The 26,519-nt window shown below is 44.8% G+C and overlaps 1 protein-coding gene across 1 annotated transcript in view; it reads left to right on the top strand.

Moving 5' to 3' along the window:
* The window catches only part of acad11 (acyl-CoA dehydrogenase family, member 11), a 156,044-nt gene that overhangs the window by 119,882 nt on the left and 9,643 nt on the right, over positions 1-26,519 (top strand). The window contains 2 exon segments of the mRNA XM_041184521.1: positions 189-260; positions 4,051-4,205. Of these exon segments, the coding sequence (XP_041040455.1) occupies positions 189-260; positions 4,051-4,205 (227 nt within the window).

Here is a 26,519-nt window from a genome sequence, read left to right as displayed (position 1 = left end):
GCAAATTTTAAATATGTTTTGGGTGCAATTTGTCATTGTAGCCTAAAGTGGAACATTTTATCCCTTTACAGGGAATAGCTGCTATCCTAAGTATTTCCGACCTGGGATTGGCTCATCGCTGTAAATCTGAGCCTTTGTTTCTTTGCGTGTGTTTTGGAGACTGATATGACTTCATTGTGTCCCGACAGATGCTCTTCATGGTGGACACTTTGAGATACACTTCAACAACGTTCATGTTCCTGTATCCAACGTACTGTTAGGTGAGTCTGTAAGCAGCTAGACTGGGATCGTCTGGACAAAAGAAAAGAAAATTTACAGCTGCTGAAACCTTTCCCAGTCTCGACCCTGCTCATATCAGTGTTCACCGTCCAGTTAGAGATGGTGGGTGGATGCAGATACATCGTTAAAATCTGCAATTGGGCAGCACTGGCTGAACAATCCTGAGTGCACCAAAAGTTACACTAACAACCAATTTAAGATAATCAGTCAGGCTCGTACCATGGCTCATTTTCACTTGCTGGAAGTGACATACATTCATACACAGGGACCCATAGGGACCCGTTCTCTGCAAACAAAAGGAATATGTTCAAGCCTTGTGCCTTTTTTTGAGTTACCTGGGAGTTTGGGGAACCTATAGTTCCCCATTGCTTTCACCATGGCAACTCCACGGCCAATCAACACCCTTTTCTCCTCTAGCATAAATTGCTGTGATTGTCTGAAATTTGGCATTCTTGCGTTTGTTCTGATGATTACAAGATGAAAAGCTTCGACAACGTGTCTCTTTTTTCGGCAATATATAATTAAATCCTTCAAATCGTAAGCAGCTTGGAGCTCCCACTGCCGTGCTAGAAAAGGCCTGTCAATTTGTACCAACAGCACCTTAATTGACATCCCGTTGTGGCTGTCGACGTGGAACCCAGCCCTCCTCTGGTAAAAGTGCAAAGACCTGGGAACGCGGTGGGGAGTCGGCCTGATGCAGTTTTTCCTACTGACTGCCCCCTTCCCTGAAGCCACCTCCAAGGGGCTGGGTAAACTCCTTCCACCTCCTCGCACCCTCCGCCCCCCCCCACCCCACCCATACCACTCAGTGCTTTTCCATCTTCAAAGTTAAAGGAGTGTGCTCAAGCTCACCTGTCAGGTAACCCGATTTCAATGAGGCCCAAGTCCACCTCCCCTTTTTAGAATGTGCAGGCGGTCTTTATTCAGTGTCACTGACCCCCCAGTTTCCCAGCCAATCAATCAGCGAGCTGCTAGTAAACAGCGTGAGTAGCGCTGGCTTCATGCGTCAATCTTAGTCAAGTGTGAAGCGAGGCCCAATGTGGCTCATGTGTCTCCTCCGTGTGGTGGAGCACACGGTTAGATTACGGGCCTATACCATTCCAGTCTCTGGTGCTGATCAAATTTCCTCCTAACTCTTAAAGCTAGTCCTTTTCCCTTTCAGAAGAACCCACGGCCTGAATCGCAATCAGTTTTTGAAGTAAATTAAAGCACGTCTAGAGTTCCAGCTGCTATATGTCATGGCCTGCATCAGAGAGCCATTGGCAGCTCAAGTGGCCATTCCAGGGCGATACCATCATTGCTCAAGCTATCTTATTTAAACTGTAGCTCGGACAATCTGGGCCATTTTAACTCATTGGATTCCAGTCGGGTGGGATACAGCCCAGAGGAGGCCACAGGGCTAGGCGAGTCTCTGCTGGGGGTTGGGGCCGACTCGGGGAGGGAAGGGTCTCTCAATCATAACAGCCGGTGGTATGTTGAACTACATTGCGAAGACGGTAGAAAGACATAAATTTTCAACCGAGTGGCACCTTTCACAGCCACCGCAGGATGTCTCAAGGTGCTTTACCAACGACAAAGTAGTTTTGAAGTGAGTCACTGCTGTGATGTGGAATATCAGTCAAAGAAATGTTGGCTAACAGTCTGGTCAGACGAGACCTTGAGAACCATGTCCAATTCTGGTTAAAGACTTACAAAGCTGACATTCAAGCTAATTCAAAGAAGAGCTACAAGGCTGATTCTTTGAAGGAAAACTGAGGAGCTGTCCTCATTTTTATTCTTTCATGGGATATGGGTGTCAATGGCAAGGCCAGTGTTTGTTGCCCATCCCTTAATCTGAATGGCTTGTGAGGCCATTTCAGAGGGGAAGTTGAGAGTCAACCACATTGCATCAGGAGTCACATGTAGGCTAGACCAGATAAAGCCAGCAGATTTCCTTTCTTATAAGGAACCAGATGGGTTTTTACACAATTGCTGAGACTAGCTTTCAATTCCAGGTTTGAATTGAAATCAAATTCCACCAGCTACTAACGTGGGATTTGAACCCAGGACCCTAGAACATTAGTTTGGGCCTGTGGATTACTAATCTAGTTGACATCACCACTACACCACCATCTCCCCATCTTGGGAAGGAGATAACTGAGTAGTGACCTTACAGAATTATGAAACATAGGAGAATGTGAAAGGTGAATCCACAATTACTTTAAATTAGTAAGGTGAGGGGACACAGGTTCAAATTAGTGAAATGCAAATTTAGGGTCAGATGTCAGGAAATTCTTATTCACCCAAAGAGTAGGCGAAATATGGCATGGATCTCCAGAAGAAGAAGTAGAGGTGACATTCCTGGAATCCTGGATATAGTTTGATGATGACGTGGTAGTGTGGGACTGTAAGATCTTCCTGGCCACGATGAATTCAGATGAGCCCAGTGGCTTTCATCATCCTTAATGAAATTATGAACTGAAAGCCATGTTAGTGATCGTGAAGAATGCACAAGGATCAGTGCTAGGGCCTCAGCTATTGTTACCATAAATATGAATGAGTTAGATGAAGAGACAGAGATTAATGTATCCAGGTTTGCTGATGATACCAAGCTATGTGGCGAGGTAAGCTGTAGGGAGGACACAGAGAGGCTGCAAAGAGATATCGACAGGTTAAGTGAGCCTCAGTGCAGGGAAGTGTAAAGTTATTAAAGTTATTCACATTGGTCATATGTGACTAGGAAAGCAGAATGTGTGATACTTGTAAGTGTTCATGAACAAAGTGACTTGGGTGTGCTTGCACAAGAAACACAGCAAGTGCAGCAGGCAATTAGGAAGGCAAAGGGTGTGTTGGCCTTTATTGCAAAGGGATTGGAGTACAAGAATAAAGAAGTCTTGCTACAATTGTACAGGGTTCTGGTGCGACCACATCTTGAACACTTTGTGCAGTTTTGGTCTCTATATTTAAGGAAGGATGTAATTAGATTGGGGCGGTGCAGAGAAAGTTCACTAAACTGGCCCTGGGATGAGGGGGTTGTTCTGTGATGAGAGGCTAAGTAAATTGGGACTATATTCTCTGGAGTTTAGAAGAATGAGAGACGATCCAATCCCATTGAAATGTACAAGATTCTGCAGAGGTTTGACAGGGTAGACACATAGATTGTTTCTGCTGGTTGGGGAATCTAAAACACGGGATCCCAGTCTCAGGATAAGGGGGGGCCAATCATTTGCAACTGGGATGAGGAGAAATTACTTCACTCAAAAGGGTTGTGAATCTTTGGAATTCTCTACCCCAGTGAGTTGTGGATGGCCCAGTGTTGAATATATTTCAGGCTCGGATAGTCAGATTTTTGGTCTCTTGGGAAATTAAGGGATTATGGGGAGTGGGCAGGAAAGTGGAGTTGAAACCCAAGATCAGCCATGTTACATTGAATGATGGAGCAGGCTCAATGAGCCATGTGGTCTACTCCTGCTCCTATTTCTTGCGGTCACAAAAAACATAGTTGGCCTGGTTTTCTGCAAGGATAGCCAATGATGTTCTCATAAACCTTTCCTTGCCTTTCTCTTTATATCTATGCAAGTCACAAACTTCTGAGGAGGGATGGCATTGCCCTGGAGAATCAGCGTCAATGCCCTTTGGAAGTTCTCTTGCCGGAGCGGGGGTGGGGGAATGCCTTTGGAAATTCATGGCCAGGGTATGATGGCCCAATGGGTTTTGAATTTTAAAAAACGGTTGTGAGATGAGATGGTTTTTACCACCTTCCAACCCACCCTCCTCCATTATCTGATCCAGGTGAAGGGAGGGGATTTGAAATAGCCCAAGGTTGACTAGGACCAGGACGAAACCATCACTGCATGAGGACAATTGGAACAGCAGAACGTGCCTTAGAGATGCTGTGCCAGTGGGCAGCCCAGAGGAAGACTTTTGGGAAGAAACTGTACGAACATGTAAGTAGGCAAGAATATGTTATTAATCCCCAATACTCCTAGTAATTGTAACCCTCATGTTCATGCTGTGCAACCTCAACAACCAGTGTGAAACCCTTGGCAACCCAGTTGTGTCATTCAAATGACTTCAACTTCTGTTTTAACCACAATAGGATGTGTCCCTGGATTTATTTCCTGCAACAGATGGGTTTGTTTCTGTATGTGGGGGTGGGGGGTGGGGGGGGTGGGGGGGGGGGGGGTGGGGGGCTGCGGGGGCAGGGGTTGGCGAAACCACCTGCAACAAATTCTCTTTGTCTGTTCAGAAGGTTAAAAAGTGCAAATCCGTAGCACAGCTCCTGCCTGGGATTGAAGCATTTAATGCACTCCTCGCTTCATGAACTGCATGTAGTTTTTATCTATCCTAATCCACAGTGAGCACGTTTACTCAAGCCTCCCACCAAAATGGTGTTGGCTCTCTTCTGGCGTGGCTTGCGCCAGACGCCATCTTGATGACAGTGCTAACGGTGGCATTACGGGCATCTGCCAGAAGTCAGCGTCTACGGCTGATTTGATGCCATCCCTGCCAGTTTGTACCGTGCCGCTCTGGTCAAAAAGACTACGGTGAATTTTTTTGATTTAGAGAAAACAGAATTCAGTTAATTCTTTTAAAAATTATGATGAGGAACCGTACTCAGTGGGGAAATAAAACTAAAACCCTGCAAGAGTGCAGTGTGACAAACCCGAGGATCCATTTAATTCCAAATCGGAAGAGGAAATCTTTTTACATGAATCGATGGTAGAACAAGGCGCCCTGACCAAGATTTATCCTTTAACCAACATCACCAAAGCAGACGATGTGGTTATTTATCTCCTTTCTGTCTGTGGGATCCTGCTGTGCACTGATTGACCGCCTCTCTTTCCCGCATTATGGCACTGAGGAGATAGACGTATACGAGATTAAGATAGACAAAGTCAAGCAGCTCCCATTGGTTGATTGCGTTAAGGACTTGAGGGGGTGGCGGGGAGGGGTACACAGATTTGGGCAAAAGATGCAGGGGGATGTGCGGAAGAATTTCCTTGCCCAGTGAGTGATCATGAGGCTGGAACTCGCCACCCATGAGGGTGGTGGAAGTGGAGACAATCAATGATTTCAAAAAGCAATTGGATGGGCACTTGAGGGAAATAAATGCCGTTAGAGGCTACGGGGTTGAATGGGGGAAAATAGGACTGACCAGATTCTCCACGGAGATCCAGCATGGACCCAACGGGCGAAATGGCCACCGTCAGAGTCGTAGGCCCGAATTTTCACGTCGGCGGGCAGGGGTGGGCCTGACACACTGATGTGTAAAATGACGCATGGTCACGTTGGACGTGCCTCCTGACATCGCCGTGCGTCACTCAGATCGTTTGTTCGGTGGGTGCGTGCTGGAGGTGTTTGCGCGCCTGCCGAAACTGTCAAAGGCCTGTTAAGGCCATTAAAAAACCAATTGAAGCGCTTATCAATGCTGCCCATCCAACCTTAAGGTTGGCGGGCAGGTTTAGAGTCCAGGCGGCCTTCGCATTTATCATGAAACCTCATCCACGGGCAGGATGAGGCTTCCTGAAAGTTTTATTAAATAGATTTTTTTTCACAGTTCATAAACATCTCCCAGCTCAGGGGACACTGTCACGTGAGGGGACATGTCGAAATAATTTTTATCTTTCCTACTTAAAACCTTCAGTATGAACTTCATTTCCCTGAGGCAGCTCCGTGCCTCAGGGAGATTTCCACGTGAAAGAGCACAGGCCCTGACTCTCCCTCCTACCCACCCCCACCCCCCACCCCACCTCCCCCCACCCCCCCCGCCACCTGCCACAGGTAGCACTGAGCGCTACCGGCCATGCGTCACGCTGGGCGGGTCTTAATTGGCCCGCCAACATAAAATGGCGGCGCGCAGCCGATCGGCTCCACGCCTACTCCTGCTCAGCCTCCCCCCACCCCCGCCACACCGACAGGCAGAAAATTCTGCCCATACTGACTTTGTTCCCCCACTTCAAAAGTAGTTTGTTTGCTGCAAAAGCCTTTGGGACATCCTGAAACTTCAGAAGGCTCCAATAAATGTATTCTCTTTATATCAAATAGTGTGACCAGTTTCAAAGTGGGCTTCTGCCAGCAATCTGTCCACAAGTACAAGGTGAAATTAGAAATGTGCAAAACGTTGTGCAGAATGTAATTGCCCTCTTCAAAGGGGATAACAGACAATAGTTCTAGTTCCCATGATTGACACAAATGCAGCTCCCCTAGACAAGCCTTTACTTCCTCAAAACTGGAAAGAAACTTGTGCATGAAGAAACTGTAGATAACACCTTCTGGTCAAACAATGGATCCATCTCTGGATTTCCACAGCATTTCCACTTTGCACCCGTGTCCTTCCAGAAGATGATTAATCATCGTTTGTGTCAGAGACCAAACCACCATCTGTGATTCATAGATGAAGCCACTTACAGGCGGAAACAAATGAATCACTGAAATCAGTCCAAATAGCAGAGCAGCTTGGAAACATGAAAAGGGTATCAGTTGAATTCCTCAGTTTGAGTCGATGTACAGATTTTTCATATCAGAGCCTCTGGAAAGCACTTATTCACTATTGGTTACACACTTTTTTAGAATTACATGCATGTCGAAGGTGCAGATCTGTAACTTGTTTCCATGTCTTTTGGACGAGACTTTAAACCGAGGCCCAGTCTGCCCTTTCAGGTAAATGTAAAAGACCCCCTGGCATTATTTCGAAGGAGGGCAGGGGAGTTATCCTTGGTGTCCTGGCCAATACTTATCCCTTAGCAGATTATCTGGTCATTATCAGATTGCTGCTTGTGGGAGTTTGCTGTGCACAAATTGGCTGTCACATTTTCTACACCACAACAGTAACCACACTTCAAAAATACTTCATTGGTTGTAAAGTGTGTTTGGAACATCTTGAGGTCATGAAAGAGGCTATATAAATGGAAGTCTTTGTTTTCTTGTTGTGGCTAACTCAATATGATAACTAATCAATCAAAAATACCTAACTTGTATACCCATCTGAACAGACTGAAGCCGGATCCAGTGTTCAATTAGACATGCAGTCTAAAGCAAGTCATATTTATTCATCAGTGGCAGTTGTATATAGAGTACTAAACAAGACAGTAACAGGGATTATTTTATAGCCTACACCCTCCCACTCTCATTTCCTATCTTGTCAACCGAACTGTTTCCTTGCATTTTATTCTCATTGACTTTAATTACATTTAATCAGGAACCATGATTTCTTAAAGCTATATCGCCTTTGCCTTGGTTATTCTGACATCTTATATGACTCCTTAAAGTTGTACCCCATTGCAGATACTGAGCTCTCAGAAGCCAAAGGCTCACATATTGTCTTTCTCTCATTCTACTAACATATAGAACCTCTTAAAAAAATGCCATGCCTTGGCTAATTCAGTCTGAGAGACAGGAATATGAAACAATGACCATCAAGCTCTGTTACCCATTAAACAGAGCATGTCAATGGTCACTAATGGTGTTTGCTAGATGCTGCTTATGTTATAGTAAGTGTTCAATTAGTAGCCTGGTGATATTGTAATCATTTCTCACACTTTATTGTAATCATTTCTCACACTTTGCTCTTAATTATTTCTCAGGCACAAATGTTTGTTTGCAATAAACTGCATTTTGATGTGTGTCATGGATAGCTGAACAAACAACAGATATTCTCCTATAGATAGTTGCAGAAAGCATTTTGAAGGATGAAATATTCCTTAAAATAAATATTTAAAGTTTAGAGAGAGGAAAATCGTAAGCCATAGACAAAGCTATCCCCATTTTTGTCATGCTTGCCTGTGTTAATATTGATTTATTTTTATTTATTCATATATCCCTGGTCAAGAAACATCTTGATATTAAAATTCTCACCCTTGTTTTCAAATCCCTCCACGGCCTCACCCATTGCTGTCTCTGTAATCACCTCCAGCCCCACAGACCCCGAGATGTCTATGCTTCTCTAACTCTGGCTGATTTTAATCGCTCCACCATCGGTGGCTGTGCTTTCAGCTGCCTAGCCCCAAGCTCTGGAATCCCCTCCCTACACCTCTCCGCATCTTTACCTCACTTTTCTCCTTTAAGACACTCCTTAAAACCTACCTCTTTGACCAAGCTTTTGGTCATCTGATCTAATACCTTCTTATGCGGCTCGGTCTCATACTTTGTTTTATAACGTTCCTGTAAAGCGTCTTGATCCATTTCATTATGCTAGAGGTGATGTGTAAATAATTATAAGCTGCTGTTGTTGGGGGTTCTAGACATCGTTAGCAAGGTCAGTATTTATTACTTATCCCTAGTTGCCCTTGAGAAAGTGGTGCTGAGCTGCCTTCTTGAATACAACTGCGTGGCTGCTCGGCCATTTCAGAGGACGTTTAAGAGTCAATGACATTGCTGTGGATCTGGAGTCACGTATAGGCCAGACCAGTTAAGGATGGCAGATTTCCTTCCCGAAAGGACATTAGTGAACCAGATGGGTTTTTGTAACAATCTGGTAGTTTCATGGTCACCATTACTGAAAGTAGATTTTTATTACAAATTTCTTTAATTGAATTTAAATTTACCCAGCTTTGAACTCGTGTCTTCACGTCATTATCTAGGTATTTGGATTACCAGTCCAGTGACATTATCTCCACACTGCTGTACCTACCCTTGTAGGCAGTTTTCCTGTCAGGGGAAGATGGTTTGAATGTTACTTTTGACCATCTATGTGAGGTTGCTGCTTGAGATGGAGTTGGCACTATCCTCTTTAATGGTTGCCCCATCAGGCTGATCCAAACCTAATTGAAGCAAATCCTCTTCTGGCTAGGCTGCGTTTGTTGAAATTGTTTACATCAGAATAATTTGTCTCCCTGGGCTATCACTGCAAGGAGTAAATTGAAATGGGACAGTTCTTGATTACCCATGACTTCATTAACTTCACTGTGGCAGTTTGAACATGGTAGAAAAGAGACATATAATGCAGCTGGTACCCCTGTATCAGTTTTCCCATTTCTCCGTGGCTTTCTGGAAATTGTGAAGTTCATTTCTAGTGTAAGATTCATGTTTAAAAATTACTGAAGAGAGCTACTGAGACTTTGGAACTTTTCATTTATTCATACAACATAGAAGGAGGTCATTCAGCCCTTCGTTTCTATGCTGGCTCTTTGAAAACTCACCAATTAGTCTCACTGCCTCATTCTTTCCTGATAACCCTGTAAATGTTTCCTTTATTTGTATTTATCCAATTCATTTTCCAAAGTTAAAATTGAATCTGCTTCTGCCAATCTTTCAGGCAGTACATTTTAGAGATAGCAACTTGCTGTGTTAAAAAAAATCCTCCTCCTCTCCCCTTTGATTCTTTTAAAACTCTGGTTTAGTGTATCTCCTGCCAATGAAAACATTTTTTCCTTATTTACCCCATCAAAATCCTTCATAATTAGAACACCTCAATTAAATTTACACCTTCTCTGTAGCAAGGAAACCAATTGCAGCTTCTCTAGATTCTTACCATTCCTGAAATCCCTCATCCCTGGTACTACTCTAGTAAATCTTTCCTTGCTCCCCTTCAAAGGCCTTATTGACATCCTTCCTAAAGTGTGGTGTTTCTGTTCATAAGATCATAAGGAATAGGAGCAGGAGTAGGCCATTCAGCCCATCGAGCCTGCTCTGCCATTCAATAAGATCATGGCTGATTTGTTTGTGGTCTTAATGTTACTTTTTAACCTTTGACTCCCTTGTCCCCTTGTTGATCAAAAATCTGTCCAACTTCATCTTGACTGTATTCAATGACCTAGCCAGCACTACTATTTGTGGAAGAAAAAAACGACCCCTTGAGAGAAGAAATTCCTCCTCATTTCCATCTTAATTGGGCGATCCCTTATCTTTAACTGTGACCCCTGGTTCTAGATTCCCCCAGAAGTGGAAACATACTCTGAGCATCTATGCTGTCAAGTCCCCTCAGGATCTTATGTGCTTCAATAAGATCACCGCTCATTCGTCTAAACTCCAATGAGCACAGGCCCAACCTGCTCAACCTTTCCTCAAAAAACAACCCCTTTATCCCAGGAATCAGCTTGGTGAACCTTCTCTGAACTGCCTTCAAAACAAGTATTTCCTTCCTCAAGTAAGGAGACCTTCCTTAAGTGAGGTGTGGTCTCACCAATGCCCTGTACTGATGTAGCAAGGCTTCCCTGCTTTAATACTCCATCCCCCTTGCAATAAAGGCCAACATTCCATTTCCCTTCCTAATTACTTGCTGTACTTGCACTGTCTTGAAAATTGTACCACTTGGTTTATATTGCCTCTCCTTGTTCTTCTTTCCAGAATGCATTACTTCACACTTCTCTGCATTAAATATTATCCACTATATATTAGCACATTTTATAAGTCCACAAATGTCCTCCTCACTACGTTTCCAATTTCTCTTTCGCCTGCAGACTTTGGCCAAGTGCCGTGGTGGGTTTCAAGCATATGTCCCCAGACTGCTAGTCAGGGCTTCTGGATTATTAGTCCAGTGACATTAGGCTACACCACCTTTCCCCACTTTAAAATAGCAGTCCCTATACCCAAGCCAAGTTCATTAATAGATATCAATATTCATTGTATTATTTTATTACATGCTTACCTGCTGATTTATTCTTGCTGCTGTATAGTTTTACCAAGCACAATAAATTTGTTGAGGGGTTTCTGGCCTGAGCTATCTAGCCTGTCACCATGGTTACCAGTGATTCCAAGGGACCTGAAGGACACAGTGGACAGGCCCATAATATTTCCAAGGCGTATCCCATATTGACCAATTCTTTGCATTGATGCATGTTACCTCACGTACTTCAAAAATCAAATCAAGTTTTGGTTCATATGGAGTGTGAGCTTGCTTACAGAAACTGAATGCTTATGTTGAGTATGGAAGTAAATTGTTGGGGAGCAGCTCACATTGCAACAGAGGGTACAAAGGATTGGGGGTGGGGGGGTGTCACTGTGAATGATTATGCAGAGCTTAAAAAAGGTGTCTCCCTCCTTAGTAAATTCCATTTCAATTTTAATGTTAGTATTTATTTTGTCGATTTAAATAACAATACATTTACATTGCGAGGTGGTGGTTGAAAATCTAAATTCTTGAAGCATGTCCGTTCTCCAACTCGCACAAGTCCTGTTTACTCACCCCTGTCCTTGTTGACCTGCATTGGTTTTACAGCACTTTGATTTTACAATTCTTATCCTTTTTATTGTGCCCCTCAATGACTTCATCACCACCCCCCCTCCATCTCTGTGATCTCCTCTACCCCTACCACCCTCCATGCGTTAATCTAATTCTGGCATCCTGAGCCTCCCCGATTTTAATGGCAGTTTTGAGGCAATTCCCAATCCTTGCACCACCCGGTTAGTTCATTTGATAGTTAAGGGGGCCTTTAATCCTAGAGTCATTGCCCTGAGCCCAAGATTGGGCAATGATTATTTTTATTTTATTATTTTTTTTTAACCTTTGTGGTGAATGAAGGTCCTTGTAGCAGGTACAAGAATTATAAAGAGTGAACGGTGATCAAGAGTTCATAAGAACAAAAGAAACAGGAGCTGGAGTGGGCCATTCAGCCCCCCAGACCTGCTGCACCAGTCAATAAGATCATGGCTGACCTGATTGTGGTCTCAACTCCACTTTCCTGTCTGCCCTCCATAAGCTTCCGCTCCCTTGTCGATCAGCAATCTGCCCAACTCAGCCTTGAATACATTCAGTGACTCAGCCTCCACTGCTGTCTGTGGAAGGGAATTCCAAAGGCCAATGACCCTCTTAGAGAAGAGGTTCCTCCTCATTTCTGTCGTAAATGGGAAATCTCTGATCTTGAAACTGTTCCCCTCTAGTTCTAGCTTATTATTATTAGTAGAACATAGTAAACGTCAATAAATAATGCAGCCCTACTTGTAAGCTCAGACATTTTCATGCTTCTCAAAGTCTTTTTAATAGATTCTGCAGAAAGTCCTATTAAAAAAAGCAATATCCCCATGTGCTTCTGATGAAAATTTGAATAATAATGACCGAGAAATGAACAGAACATTGTGGAGAATAGTCAATTGTAACATGATTGTGTTTTAATTTGCTCCCTAATAAGAGGCTTCAGTTTGCATCTCAAAACTTAGTTTAGGCTGCCTGTCTGGTTGCAAATGATAAGATGAGCTGTAAAACACCAGCTGCACTAAAGAGCTAGCACCACACAGATACAGTTGAAAAATTATATAGTTTTTAATTTTCAGCCAGTATGTCTGTAGGTGCAGTCAGAAATATCAACTGAGTAGGGATGTCTTACTGCAGTTATACAGGGCCTTGGTGAGACACACCTGGAGTATTGTGTGCAGTTTTGGTCTTCTTACCTAAGAAAGGATAGAGGGAGTGCAGCGAAGGTTCACCAGACTGATTCCTGGGATGGCAGGCTTGTCGTAGGAGGAGAGTTTGGTTCGAGTCGGCCTGTATTCACTGGAGTTTAGAAGAATGAGAGGGGATCTCATTGAAACATATGCAATTCTGAGAGGGATGGACAGACTGGATGCAGGGGTGGCGTTTCCTCTGACTGGGGGAGGGTCTACAACAACGGGTCAGTCTTAGGATACGGGGTAGGCCATTTAGGACTGAAGTGAGGAGAAACTTCTTCACTCAGAGGGTGGGGAACCTATAGAATTCTCTATCACAGAAGGCTCTGGGGGGCCAAGTCAAGAAGGAAATAGATAGATTTCTGGACTCTAAAAGTGTCAAGGGGATGGGGGGAGAGTGAGAGTACGGCGTTGATCTACAGGATCAGCCATGATCATATTGAATGGCGGAGCAGGCTCAAAGGGCTGAATGATATACTCCTGCTCCTATTTTTTATGTTTTCTATGGTAGAGTCAGAGTCAACGCTAGTTAATTTTTGCAGGAGCCTTTAGAAATCACATTTAGCCGAGTTTATGCACTTGTATATGACTCAAAATAGTTCAGTTCCAGAACATAGTTCTCCCAGCTGCTGCCGGCAGCTGCTGACCAGACAACCGTCTGATTACAACATATGAAACATATTTGTTGCATAAATTAAAGCAGATGTACATGTGGAGGTTTTTTTTTTGTATGGCAGGGCTGGTTTTGATCAGCTGGATACCTGCATACTTCCTTTCCACGTCTTTTTGACGTTGGAATGTGTCTCCTCCTTAACTCTGCCTGAACCAGGGCTGACAATTTTTTTGCCTCAGTTGACTGTTTGAAGCACATCCGCTGAAACTGTACGAGTATCGATCTTTTACATTGGCTTTTTCAATTAGATATCAGGGAAATAAGAAAGAGACCTTGCCAACTTTAGTGCAGACTGCGATTGTCAACTGAGGGAGATGTCACCAGACTTTTACCAACGGCTTCACGGAAATCTTCAAGGAATGTTGGGTTGACTGAGCAAGTAATTTAAAATCCTCTCAGTACCTGACCTGAGAACCAAGTAGGCTGCTCGCATGACTGAAAACTATGTAGAGTATTTCATGATGACTGAAGAGAAGGGATTTTGCTCTGAGTTGTGCCAAGGGATAGAAGTTTCTGGAAATGACTGCCTCCATTACTGTGAACGTAACGCCACAGCAATATTTACAAATGGACTGCGATGGAGTTCACCTCAGAAAACAGGCCCGAATGAATCCTTTCCAGGAACAATTTCAGTTGAAATAAACGGTATTGGCCACTTCTTTATCCTACGGTTGGATTTTGATGCCCCCCCTCCCCCCCACTGCCTCTCCCAACGAGTGGGCTGGCAGGCAGAGGCGGTGTAAAAATCAGGTGGCAGGCTCTGCCCATTGCCTACCCGTCTCCACTGGAACGTTACGAGCTTCAGGGTTGGTGTCAGGCAGCCTGCCCGCCCTTGGGTCAATTGAAGCCTTTAAGTGGCCAATTAATTTCCGCTTCAGGGTCTCCACCCAACGCCACTGATAAAATACCAGCAGTGGGGTGCGGCCACACTACACGGCAAGGTTTCCAAGTGAACCCTGGCACCCCGGCTACCATCTGGCTGTTACAATGTGGGAAGCGTGGTAGCCAGCTTGCGCAGTATTTTGCAAACAGCAACGTTTCGATTCAGTGATAAATATTGGCTGGGTTACTCCCCAGCTCTTCTTCCAAATAGTGCCACGGGACTTTTTTACATCCACCTGAGAGAGCAGGCAGAACTTTGGTTTAGAGTCCCACCCGAGAGACAGTACCTGCGGCAGGGCAGCATTCCCTCGGTACTGCAGTGGAGCGGCAGCCTTGATTTTTGCACTGAAGCACTGGAGCCCGAGAATGGATGATATTATTCGGATAGCATCATGTTCCTGGAAATAAATATTTCTGAGTATTGGCTTGTAGGAAGTGTATTCTTTCCAAATAGCCACTCCTCATGTGTGAGGTTTTGCATTGGTGGACACGTGAGGGTGTGTGTGAGAATGGGCAGTGATGTCCCTTGAGCTGGCAGTGAGTGAGATGCCAGTGAGTGTGTGATGGCCTTGAGTGTGTGAGTTTAGAGCGATGAGACGGTTGCCTTACCCTGGCGGCACAGATGAGATCATTTACCCTCTGTCTGCATTGGATTTCCAACCTCTTCTGTGCAGCACTGGCACTGACCACTGCTGCCACCACTTGCCATGCTGGATTGGTGATGCCACTGCCCATCCTACAGCCAAAGCAGGGCTTGAGGACATCACGGCAGACCTTCATTGCACCGAATGGCGTTCCCGTGACATATCATTAAACCTGGGGGCTGTAGTCTTTTTGCCTTTTATGGACAGGCAGATTTGATAAGGGAGCTTAGGGTGAAGGACCCCTTAGGAGGAAGTGACCATAATATGATAGAATTTACCCTGCAATTTGAGAGGAAAAAGCTGGAATCAGATGTAACGGTATTACAGTTGAATAAAGGCAACTACAGAGGCCTGAGGGAGGAGCTGGCTAGAATTGACTGGGAGATGAGCCTAGCAGGAAAGACAGTGGAACAGCAATGGCAGGAGTTTCTGGGAGTAACTTGGGAGACACAGCAAAAATTCATCCCTAGGAAGAAGAAGCATACTAAAGGGAGGATGAGGCAACCATGGCTGACAAGGGAAGTCAGAGACAGCATAAAAGCTAAAGAGAAAGCATACAATGCGGCGAAGAGCAGTGGGAAACCAAGGGATTGGGAAGCCTACAAAGACCAACAGAGGACAACTAAAAAAGAAATAAGGAGGGAGAAGATTAAATATGAGGGTAAACTAGCCAGTAATATAAAAGAAGATTGCAAGAGTTTTTTTTCGATATATAAAGGGTAAGAGAGAGGCAAAAGTGGACATTGGGCCGCTGGAAAATGACACTGGAGAAGTAGTAGTAGGGAGCAAAGAAATGGCGGAGGAACTGAATAGGTACTTTGCATCAGTCTTCACGGTGGAAGACATGAGTAACATCCCCAAAGTTCAAGAGAGTCGGGGGGCAGAGGTGAGTATGGTGGCCATTACCAAGGAGAAGGTGCTAGGAAAACTGAAAGGTCTGAAGGTGGATAAATCACCTGGGCCAGATGGATTACGCCCCAGAGTTCTGAAGGAGATAGCTGAAGAGATAGTGGAGGTGTTAGTGGCGATCTTTCAGGAATTACTGGAGTCAGAGAGGGTCCCAGAGGACTGGAAAATCGCTAATGTAACCCCCCTGTTTAAGAAGGGAGTGAGGCAAAAGACGGGAAATTACAGGCCGATTAGCCTGATCTCGGTTGTTGGTAAGATTTTAGAGTTCATTATTAAGGATGAGATTTCAGAATACTTGGAAGTGCATGGTAAAATCAGGCAAAGTCAGCATGGTTTCATCAAGGGGAGGTCATGCCTGACAAATCTGTTAGAATTCTTTGAGGAGGTAACGAGTAGGTTAGACAAAGGAGAGCCAATGGATGTTATCTACTTGGACTTCCAGAAGGCCTTTGACAAGGTGCCGCACAGGAGGCTGCTCAGTAAGATAAGAGCCCATGGTGTTAGAGGCAAGGTATAGCATGGATAGAAGATTGACTGTCTGGCAGGAGGCAGATAGTGGGGATAAGGGGGTCCTTCTCAGGATGGCGGCCAGTGACTAGTGGGGTTCTGCAGGAGTCAGTGTTGGGACCACAACTTTTCACTTTATACATTAATGATCTAGATGAAGGAACTGAGGGCATCCTGACTAAGTTTGCAGATGATATAAAGATAGGTGGAGGGACAAGTAGTATTGAGGAGGCGGGGACACTGCAGAAGGATTTGGACAGATTAGGAGAATGGGCGAAGAAGTGGCAGATGGAATACAACGTGGGGAAGTGTGAGGTCATCCACTTTGGTAGGAAGAATAGAGGCATAGACTAATGGGGAGAGAATTCAGAAATCTGGAGTGCAAAGGGACTTGGGAGTCCTAGTCCAGGATTCTTGCAGGTTGAGTCGGTATTTAGGAAGGCAAATGCAATGTTGGCATTTATTTCAAGAGGACTAGAATATAAAAGCAGGGTTGTGCTGCTGAGGCTTTATAAGGCTCTGGTTAGACCACATTTAGAATATTGTGAGCAATTTTGGGCCCTGTACCTCAAGAAGGATGTGCTGGCCCTGGAGAGGGTCCAAAGGAGGTTCATGAGAACGATTCCAGGAATGAAAGGCTTAACATATGAGGAACGTTTGAGGACCCTGGGTCTATACTCGATGAAGTTTAGAAGGATGAGGGGGGATCTGATTGAAACTTACAGAATACTGAAAGGCCTGGATAGAGTGGATGTGGGGAAGATGTTTCCATTGGTAGGAGAGACTAGGACCTGAGGGTACAGCCTCAGAGTAAAGGGAAGACCTTTTAGAACAGAGATGAGGAGAAACTTCTTTAGCCAGAGAGTGGTGAATCTGTGGAATTCATTGCCACAGAAGGCTGTGGAGGCCAGGTCATTGTGTGTATTTAAGACTGAGATAGATACGTTCTTGATTGGTAAGGGGATCAAAGGTTACGTGGAGAAGGCGGGAGAATGGGGTTGAGAAACTTATCAGCAGACTCGATGGGCCAAATGGCCTAATTTCTGCTCCTATGTTTATGTCTTATGGACATCTTCCCTGCAGTAGATCTGGGCTGGAAGCACTGAGATGTGTGCGCATGGCTGGACTTTAAATATGGTGCCTGGCATGATGAAGCGGCAAGGTGATGACGTGACAGGCGAATGAGAGCAGCCATGGAAATGGCATGTTTCCCGGGAATGCATAAGTAATGCAGTGGGTTTGGGACGATGCGGCGTGAAAACCCTCCATTGCGGCCAGCGGGTAAAACAACATTTTACCTGCCCGCTACCACACTTAGTGCATATCTGGCATGATTCCGCCCAACATTTCAGGTCTGTGACCTTTCAGCAGAACTGAGAAAAGCTAAAGATTATGATCTGAAATTGTTGAACTTGGTGTTGAGTCTGGAAGGCTGTAAAGTGCCAAGTGAAAAGGTGAGGCTTACATTGAATTTCATTGGAACAGTGTGGGAGGCCAAGAATATTGAGGTCAGAGGGAGAGAGGAGGATTAAAATGACAGGCTATTGGAAGCTCAGGATCACGCTTGCAGGCCTAAATGGAGGTGTTCACCAAAATGGAGGTGTTCACCAAAATGGAGGTGTTCAACAAAACAGTCACCCAATTTGCGTTTGATCCCCCCCAGTGTAGAGGAGACTGCATTGGGAGCAGCGAATGCAGTATCCTAAATTGAAAGAAATACACGTAAATGCTGTTTAACCTGAAAGGAGTGTTGGGGACTTTGCACATGGGCAGGGAGGAGATAAAAGGGCTGGTGTTGTATCTCCTGAGCTGACTTGGAAGGTGCTGTGAGAGGGGGAGGGGGCATTGGGCCTGATTGAGGAGTGGACCAAGGTCACGTAGGGAACGGCCCCTTTGGAATGCTTAAAGGGGAGGAGAAGACGGCTTTACTACTGGAGGAGGCAAAGATGGTGGAGGATGATCCATTGAATGTGGAAGCCGGGAGAGTTGAAGGTGGAGACAAGGGGAACCCAATCATGGTTCTAGGAGGGAGAGGAAGGGGTGAGAGCAGAAATGTGGGAAATGGGAAGTGGGCATGGTTGAGGGCTCTATTAATCAATATTTGTGACAGAGGACTTCAGACTAAAACTTGCTATGAGTGCCTCTGATACTTTGATTCGATTGGCACCCTAATGTCACTGCTAGATTTGATGACTAATGAATAAATATCCAGCTCAACATTGGGTAAACAGAGGGATTGTTATGGAGTTTCACCAGGTTAATCCCTGGGATTGCGGGATTGTCTTATGAGGAGAGACTGAAGAAAACTGGGCCTTTGTTCTTTAAAGTTTTGAAGAATGAGAGGTGATCTCATTGAAACTTACAAAACTCTTACAGGGCGTGACAGGGTAGGTGTGGATAGGACATTTCCCTTGGCTGGTGAGTCTAGAACCAGGGGCCACAGTCCCAGATTAAGGGGCAGGCCATTGAGAACTGCGATGAGGAGGAATTTCTTCACTCAGAGGGTGGCGAATCTTTGGAATTCTCTACCCCAGAGGGCTGTGGAAGCTCAATCATTGAGCATGTTCAAGAAATCAATAGACTTCTGGAGACTAATGATATCAAGGGATGTGGAGGTAGTGTTGGAGAATGGCACTGAGGTAGATGATCAGCCATGACTAAATTGAATGGCAGAGCTTGGCAACAGGCCGAATGGCCTACTCCTGTTCCTATGTTCCTAGCATTTGGGACTAAAAGATCAACAACAGGAAAATTTCCTTCAGCTGTAGTTCTTTAACAGTTGTCTTTAATCCAGTTGGTCTCCTTTGCATCTACAGTAGTTGTGTGCATCTCATCCACAAGATGCTTTAGGTGAAGCGAAGGAGTGTTTCCTAGGGTTAGGCAAACAGTTAAATGCATCCATGACTTAATGCACATCTGCCATCTTGTAAGAGCTCATAATAAGCAACTAATTTGTGTACTAGTTGTTGACAGATTTCAAGGTCAGTCATGATGGAATGGAGGGACTTCTAAGCCAGCTTTTGAAGGATTTATGGTGCCACAGCTGTTAGGACTATAACCGCATGGCTCTCCAAAGGTACAGAATGAGGAAGTAGGTCTCTTAGCAGGCTGTTAATGATCAAGCAGAACAGGCATACATCATTTTGTGGCATCTGTTAAAATGATAATTATTTTAACAGATGTTACAGCTTGGTGAGTATAACTTCAGAGTTTAATAGAGGAAGAACAGATGATGTTTATGTTTCTACAGTGAGGAACTGCCTGTATCAAAAGGAATATCTTGCCTAACAAAAACAAGTGCACCTACACTAATAGTGATGAACAGCCTTACCACATGAGCAACTCTGTTTTCACTTTTCTCTTGAATGATGGAGAACTATCCATGGAAAAGTCACAGTAATTCCTTGAACGTTGTCTTAAAATGAAGTGTTTGACACTTTTTAGTGGGCTGCTGTCCATTCCTGCGGCAGGCACATAAGAATGGATTATTGTTAAAAAAAAAGAGACATGCTGTTGAAGTTTTTTGTCTTGCACTCATCAGGACAGACTCAAAAATACCAATTTTCAAAGGGAGCAACAATTTATACTGCTTGAAAAGAAGGTATAAATTGTTACTCCCTTTGAAATTTGGCATTCTTGCAAATCTGTCCTGATGAGTGCAAGTCAAAAAGCTTTGACAGCAGGTCTAATTTTTCAGCAATACTCAAGGTCTAGCCTACAAAACGACCAAATGGATTATCCTAAGGGATACTTACATTCCAAATATTAACACCAATCTGTCAGCCAATGAGTTGGACGTGAGAGAGGACTTGTGGCAGAACTCGCAGCCAGCAGTCTATTTTATAGCAAATGTCCACTGAGTCTATTTAAAAACAGTCTTGACAAGCTACAACAAACAGAACTTGTAACTAAAACTGCAGCACTGCTCCCCATAAAAGCAGGGTACTTTCTCCAATAAAATATGGTGAATGGAGGAATATTTACATTGATTCTTCAAATTGATTATTCCTCTGGAAAATTGCAGCGAGTGAGGGAGAGCTTTATATTACAAATTATCAGTGTAAAATCAATCACAATCACTTACATCCAGGAGAATTAGCTAATCTCTGTTCAACCTGGAAATAGTGGTGTCATTCTGTTTGGAGCCACGAGTTTAATGTCTTTGATAAGTGGTTCTCACTCTGCATTGACATCGCAATTATCTAGTCTAGTTGTAGTGTTAAGACTCGCCCCGACTCATCCAATTTGCTCTGTCCCGGTGTCCCTTGGGATTCTGGATTTAGGCTGCATTTAGCATATTGGTGATGTAAAGTGAATTGTTTTATCATAGCATTTTAGGAGCCCATGCAAGTACAGCTTTAGACTCCTAAGCAAGACTCCTACCAGCATTGACTTCAGCTGCTTATTTTCCTCTTCCTTCATAACTAGATGAGCATCAAGGGGTCAACATTTGAGTGCCTTGTCTCAGTTTTATAGGTATAAAATGGGTACAACCAGGCCCTATTTCAGGAACCAACACCCGGTGCCCAAAGCACACCGGATTGGCCTCCAGCCTGAAATGGGGTTGGACCATTTTTCAACCATCCCTGGCAACTGTTTAAAACAGATGCTTACAGTGTCAGTACCCTGCCCCCTAGATGTACTCATTTCATACCTTGGAGATTTCATCATTTAGCAATCCCAGTCACACTGAAGGTCTCCCAGTATTTCCTGTTAGAGAGTTGTCATGGATTCCACCTTTGTCCAAGCTACTTTGCCCGTCATGAACCACATGGGCCCCGAGGCATTGCCGAATTTCGACAGATGTAAGCAGAGCAGGTGCTGAGGGATGTTTGGGGTGGGGGATCAATATATATTTTTTTAAAAATATATATATAAAAACAAAAAAACTGCGGATGCTGGAACTCCAAAACAAAAACAGAATTACCTGGAAAAACTCAGCAGGTCTGGCAGCGTCGGCGGAGAAGAAAAGAGTTGACGTTTCGAGTCCTCATGACCCTTCGACAGAACACAATGTTTTTTAAAAAACTTTTAAAAGTTGATGGTGTGGGGTCAGGAGCAGCATGAGTCCTCTCCCAACTCCATCATCCTTGTAAGTATTCCACTCCCCATCTCCCGGGACTTATTTTCAGACCATTACGTGCACGTTGGTCAATATTTTCCTAAATGTGCGTCTGGAGACACACCAGGCACTGGCACCTCCACCTCTATAGAGTTAATGAAGCCGGTGACCCATCAATACCAGGTAAAATATCAAACGACTTGCCAACTAATGTGTGTTTTTTCCATTGAGGCTATTTGCTGAACAAGCCCCAGGCAGGACTTTACTCACCTTGCCAGCCCCCAGCACCTAAAGGTCCAATGTTGAGCGCAATGTTTTACTGAAACAGTGAGTGTATATCTTTCCGTGAAATGTGGCGCTTAAATTTATTGTGAAGCTAATGTGTGAAGTAAGAGTCAGAGATTCCCTCTGAGCTGCACTTGCTCTGCTCCTTCTGCCTTAACTTAGTGAGGAGCGGAAACAGCTCCTGAAAATTGTGGGTACCATGTCTTTTAGACAGCCAACTTTTTGGTACAATCCCGGTTAGAGGCCAGTAACGTTTTGTTTAAAGTGGACAAAGTTTGAGATTCAAGACACCTGCTAAGGGAAGAAAGCTACAAGATACCACAGGTTTTGAGCAAACAAAAATAAACTTTACTATATAAGGGCAGAAAGGTAAAAACAATTTAAATATCTAGCGTATACTCTAGCATTCAGGGTTAATATGAGGTACATGTGCATTAACAAACCAACTGTGGTCCAACACACTACAATGCACAATAAATGGCAGACGTGACCAAGACAGATCCCACGGATTTCTCAGCAACCAACCTAGATTTCAGTAAACAATGTGAGTCAACCAATCTCGTTGAAGCTCTGTCTCTTTCACGAGGGATTCCAACCTTCACCTTTGAAGACCTTGCCTTGGAATTCTCCCCACAAGTCGCTCCAACTTGGACAGCCTCAACGACGGCCCACCTTGTAGGGTTTCAATCCTGTTTCTTGAGACTCCGTTTCCTTGGGTTGTTGAGGCTGCACTCCAACACCAACTGACAAGCAGAACTCCTGCTCTTCAGCCTTGCTGAGCAGGATACTACTGCTACAAAGGGGTACCTTGCCCCAAGGGCCCGCAGCATGGTATCACCAAGCTTCTGTTGCCTTCTTAGATGTTCAGGGCTTTTCCTGAGCTCTCTTGAATTGCCAGGGCTTCTTTCACTTAAGGTCTGCCAACTGCTGCCCTTTTCCTGCTTGGGGCCTCTTTCTTTGTTCCTCTTTCTGCTTACCTGGGACCTCTCTCTGTCCCCTCTCCCTGCCCCCTGTCTGGGACTCTTCTTTTAGGCCCTCTTCCTGGGCTGGATTTTCCAGCCCTGGCTGCCGCTGGAATTGGCCGGTCTCGCCGAAAGTCAATGCGGCGGCAGGTCCTGCCCTAGCGGGATCGGAAGATCCCGGCCCCTATCCCTTTCCTGGTCCCCTCTCCCTGTCCCCTCTCCCTGTCTCCTATTTGGGACTTTTGCCTATTCTGGCGCTCCGCTCCTGGGTCATGTGACCCTGTTTTTGTGTCATTTTCTTTCTACACAGGTGCACAGGGCCTGCCTTTGGCCTGAAGAATGACAAAATGCCGGATTGCGCATGTGCCACACCCTCCTGGGCACACCCTCATGCGCACAACTCCTGAGGCATTCTCTCTGAGCTAGCTTTCTGCAAGAGCAACTCAGCTGGTCCCACGCTCCTGCCCTTTCCCCGTAACCCTACAAATTGTTTCTATTCAGGGGTTCGTCCAATTCCCTTTTCAAAACCATATTTGAATCTGCCCCTCCCACTCTCAGGCAGTGCCTTCCAGATCCTAACCCCTCACTGCCTAAACAAATTTTCCTCATGTCACTGTTTACCAATCATTCTAAATTCAGTGTTCTCTGATTCTCAACCTTTCCGCCAACGGGAACAGTTTTTCCCTGTCTACTGTCCATCCAGGCCCCTCGTGATTTTGAACCTCTCAATCAAATCTCCTCTCAACCTTCTCCCAGGAGAACAGCCCCAGCTTCTCCAATCTGTTTACGTGACTGCAGTCCCTGTTTCTTGGAACCATTCTAATACATCTTCTCTGCCCCCTCTCTAAAGCCTTCACATCCTTGCTAAAGTGTGGCGCCCGGAATTGGACAGAGTTCTGCAGTTGAGGCCAAGTTAGTGTTTTATGAAGGTTCATTAAAACTTCCTTGCTTTATCCTCTACTATAAAGCCCAGGATCCCTCTGCCTTTTTAACTACTTTCTCCACCTGGTCGGCTCCCTTCAACCATTTGGGCACATATACCCCCTTTAATTCTGCTTTTTATTTTGATAAGTATCTTAGCCAGGATTATAAAAATGAAATGATCGTGTTTCAATCACTCAATGAAGGAATATTCGATGGCAGCGCAGAATTGGGAGCAACCACCAGGGGCTCGCAACATTTGAGAGGTAGGGCCGGCAGGAATGAACTACCTTCCCTGTCCTGGCTGTACTGCTGTATCTTCTCAGATTGGCCTCTATATTGTGACCCCTTTGTGAATGCAGTCTCCAATATGGCCATGCTCCCACTAGTTGACTGGGCTGTGTTTCCTGGCTGACCTGCCGAGTTTCCTTGTGCTCTATCCACTCATAGAAACCAGCCACAAAAGCAACGCTATTGGAGCAGAGGGCGATGTATTTGTACAATGCTGTTCTGTTTTCCTGGAATTTCTTATTTTTGCCAGTCAGATGGAAGCATTGTGAAATATTCGTTGGCAACGTTTCAGTCAGAGGGGGGGAGAGAGCAGCATTTCCAACAAGGATTTGCGATATTTATTCTTGGCAGATGGCTGTTTTGGAATGGTTGAGGGTTGAGCCAAAGCTATTGAATGCATTCCCTCTGGCTTATGGACTTGGTTACACACTCGTATTTTATGTAAGCAAGGACTGGGTTGCCCTCATTCAGGATGTGTAAGGGGCAATTTTAATCCTGCCTGATTTCCCTGCTGACTTCCTGCTGCCACTAATTTCAACCTGCTCCTCTGAACAGGCAGCAAGGGCACCTGCTGGACACTGCTGGGGTCCTTCTTTAAATGTGCCGATTGGGCCTTGATGGGGCGTGACTGCTATTTTAACTAATTAATGAACTTGGCCATTAATGGGCACCCTTCAATGTACAAACGCACCTGGAGTTTGCCAACTCCAAATGGATGACATTGTGCTTGTCCAGTCGAGTGTGGACACTGGGGATGTTGTGGGGAGTGGCTTCTTCAAGTTGTCCCTCAGCCAGTGGTTCACCGGTTGACCAAGTGAGACATTAAACATGGGCAGCACCTACATTCCAGGATCTGATTGTTCCCCATCAGTGTTGAGAGCATACCCAGAATCACACATAATCTTGTCAGTAATACTAAGTGTAGGAAGGCCATTGTATTCCTCCTACCAGGCACCATTCCACATGTTGCAGTCTCATGCCTCATGATCAGGTTCAATCTTCTCGTTTGGAATCTGTCATCTTTCCTGGACCAATATTTGCTGTGTTCTCTGGCTTTACCTTGTGAGGGTCCTATTCTTTGGTGCACCACTTGTCCCTCAAGGCTGTGGCCACCCACCCAACTCTTATTGACTGATGGGAGGGACTTGGCTGCCCATTCACTCACCAGGACCCTGATGCTTACGAGGCCACACATGATCTGTTTGTTGGCTTCATGCTTCAGGTCAAGTAACCATATCTTGGTTCACCTTGAGCTGCTCAAGCTGATCCCGTAACATCAGCAGATACAGACCATTATATTGAGACACGTTGTCCCCCTGTAGCCACAACATGCATGCTTGGCTGGAAGCTCAGATTATATAAGGATTATCTCACGAGGTAGGAGGGATGTTTTGGGAACTGGAGAGAACTGTTTACTTTGCTTGATTGACATCCTTATGTGGTTATAAAGTTGTTCTTTCTGCGATCTCTTTTGCCAATGTCTCAAAGTTTATTCCCACAAGATTAGGAATTGTGAAGTGTTTGAAGCCTGCAAACACCATGGAATTCTTTGCCCAATTTATTTACCTGTAAGCTTCAGGTGTTAATTTGATTAACAGAAAAATAATACATCACACAGTTTCAGCTCCTACTGTCCGATATATGGACACTAGAAACTGCAGTGAACTTTACTGCTAATTGGTTGTATCAGATGTGCAACCTCTTTGACACATTTATGTTGTTTTGCTAATAATTCAAAAACTCTCATAACACTCAGTATTGTATTGCTGAGAAAAGAGACATGCTGTCGAAGCTTTTCATCTTGCACTCATCAGGACAGGCACAAGAGTGTCAAATTTCAAAGTGAGCAACAATTTATGCTGCATAGAAGAGGGTGCTGATTGGTTGATGCATTGCTATGGAGAATGCAGCAGGGAATTATTGTTCCTCCATGCTTTTGTTTCAATTAAAAAAGGTGCAATGCCCTTTTGTTTGCAGAGAACAGGTCCCTGCGTATGAATATATGTAGCTTCTAGCAAGCGTAAGTGAGCTACATCATCAGTCAGGCTTACAATGATCGACAATCCCATAACTATAAAATATGCACAGTAAATAATGGAGGTCTTGTGGTGCATTGGGTAGCATCCTGCCTTGGAGTCAGAAGCTCTGAGTTCAAAACCCACTCCAGAATATGATGGCCAAGGAAGGTGTGTACATAATGTGGCCAAAATGGTTAAGTATCAGTGTGAAAATCCTTCCAAAATGTGTCAATGGCAGGTGGTAAGAGTGGGAGAAATTCCTGGGCAGCAATGTGATCGAAAGAATGTTGGACCCTTGACCATAGCTCTAGACTATGACATGCAGGTAAAACTACATATTGCCACAGCAACCTGGACTCCCTGAGTAAATTGTGACTCACCTCCTGTTACCTTTCCTATTCACCCCACCCCTGTGCATTCTTCTGTTACCTTTCTATTCTTTGCTCCCCTTTCATTCTTTCCCTAAATGTTCATCCTTACATTCTTAACCCTTCCCCCACCCACCTAGCCGCCCCCCCCCAACCATTGTTCTCACCCTTGCATCCACTCTTCCCGCTTGCCATCCATCTTACCAAGTCAGGTGGCTCATGCACCGGACAGACCACTGCACCATGCATTCATCACATAAATGGTCCCAGTTGCTGTGTTTGAGATGGGAGGGCAGGAATTCCCCTCTGGGCTCCTGAGCCCTCAACTATCCGGCTGAAATGTGGTCAGAAACCTGGACTGAGTAGGAAAAACACACAAAACATGAGTGTCCCACCATGTCTCCATTCCTTGGTG

Source organism: Carcharodon carcharias, chromosome 3 (assembly GCF_017639515.1).
Source record: "Carcharodon carcharias isolate sCarCar2 chromosome 3, sCarCar2.pri, whole genome shotgun sequence".
Classification (NCBI taxonomy): domain Eukaryota; kingdom Metazoa; phylum Chordata; class Chondrichthyes; order Lamniformes; family Lamnidae; genus Carcharodon; species Carcharodon carcharias.
The sequence above is the reverse complement of the archived record's forward strand: the minus strand, read 5'-3'. Positions and strand labels throughout refer to the sequence as shown.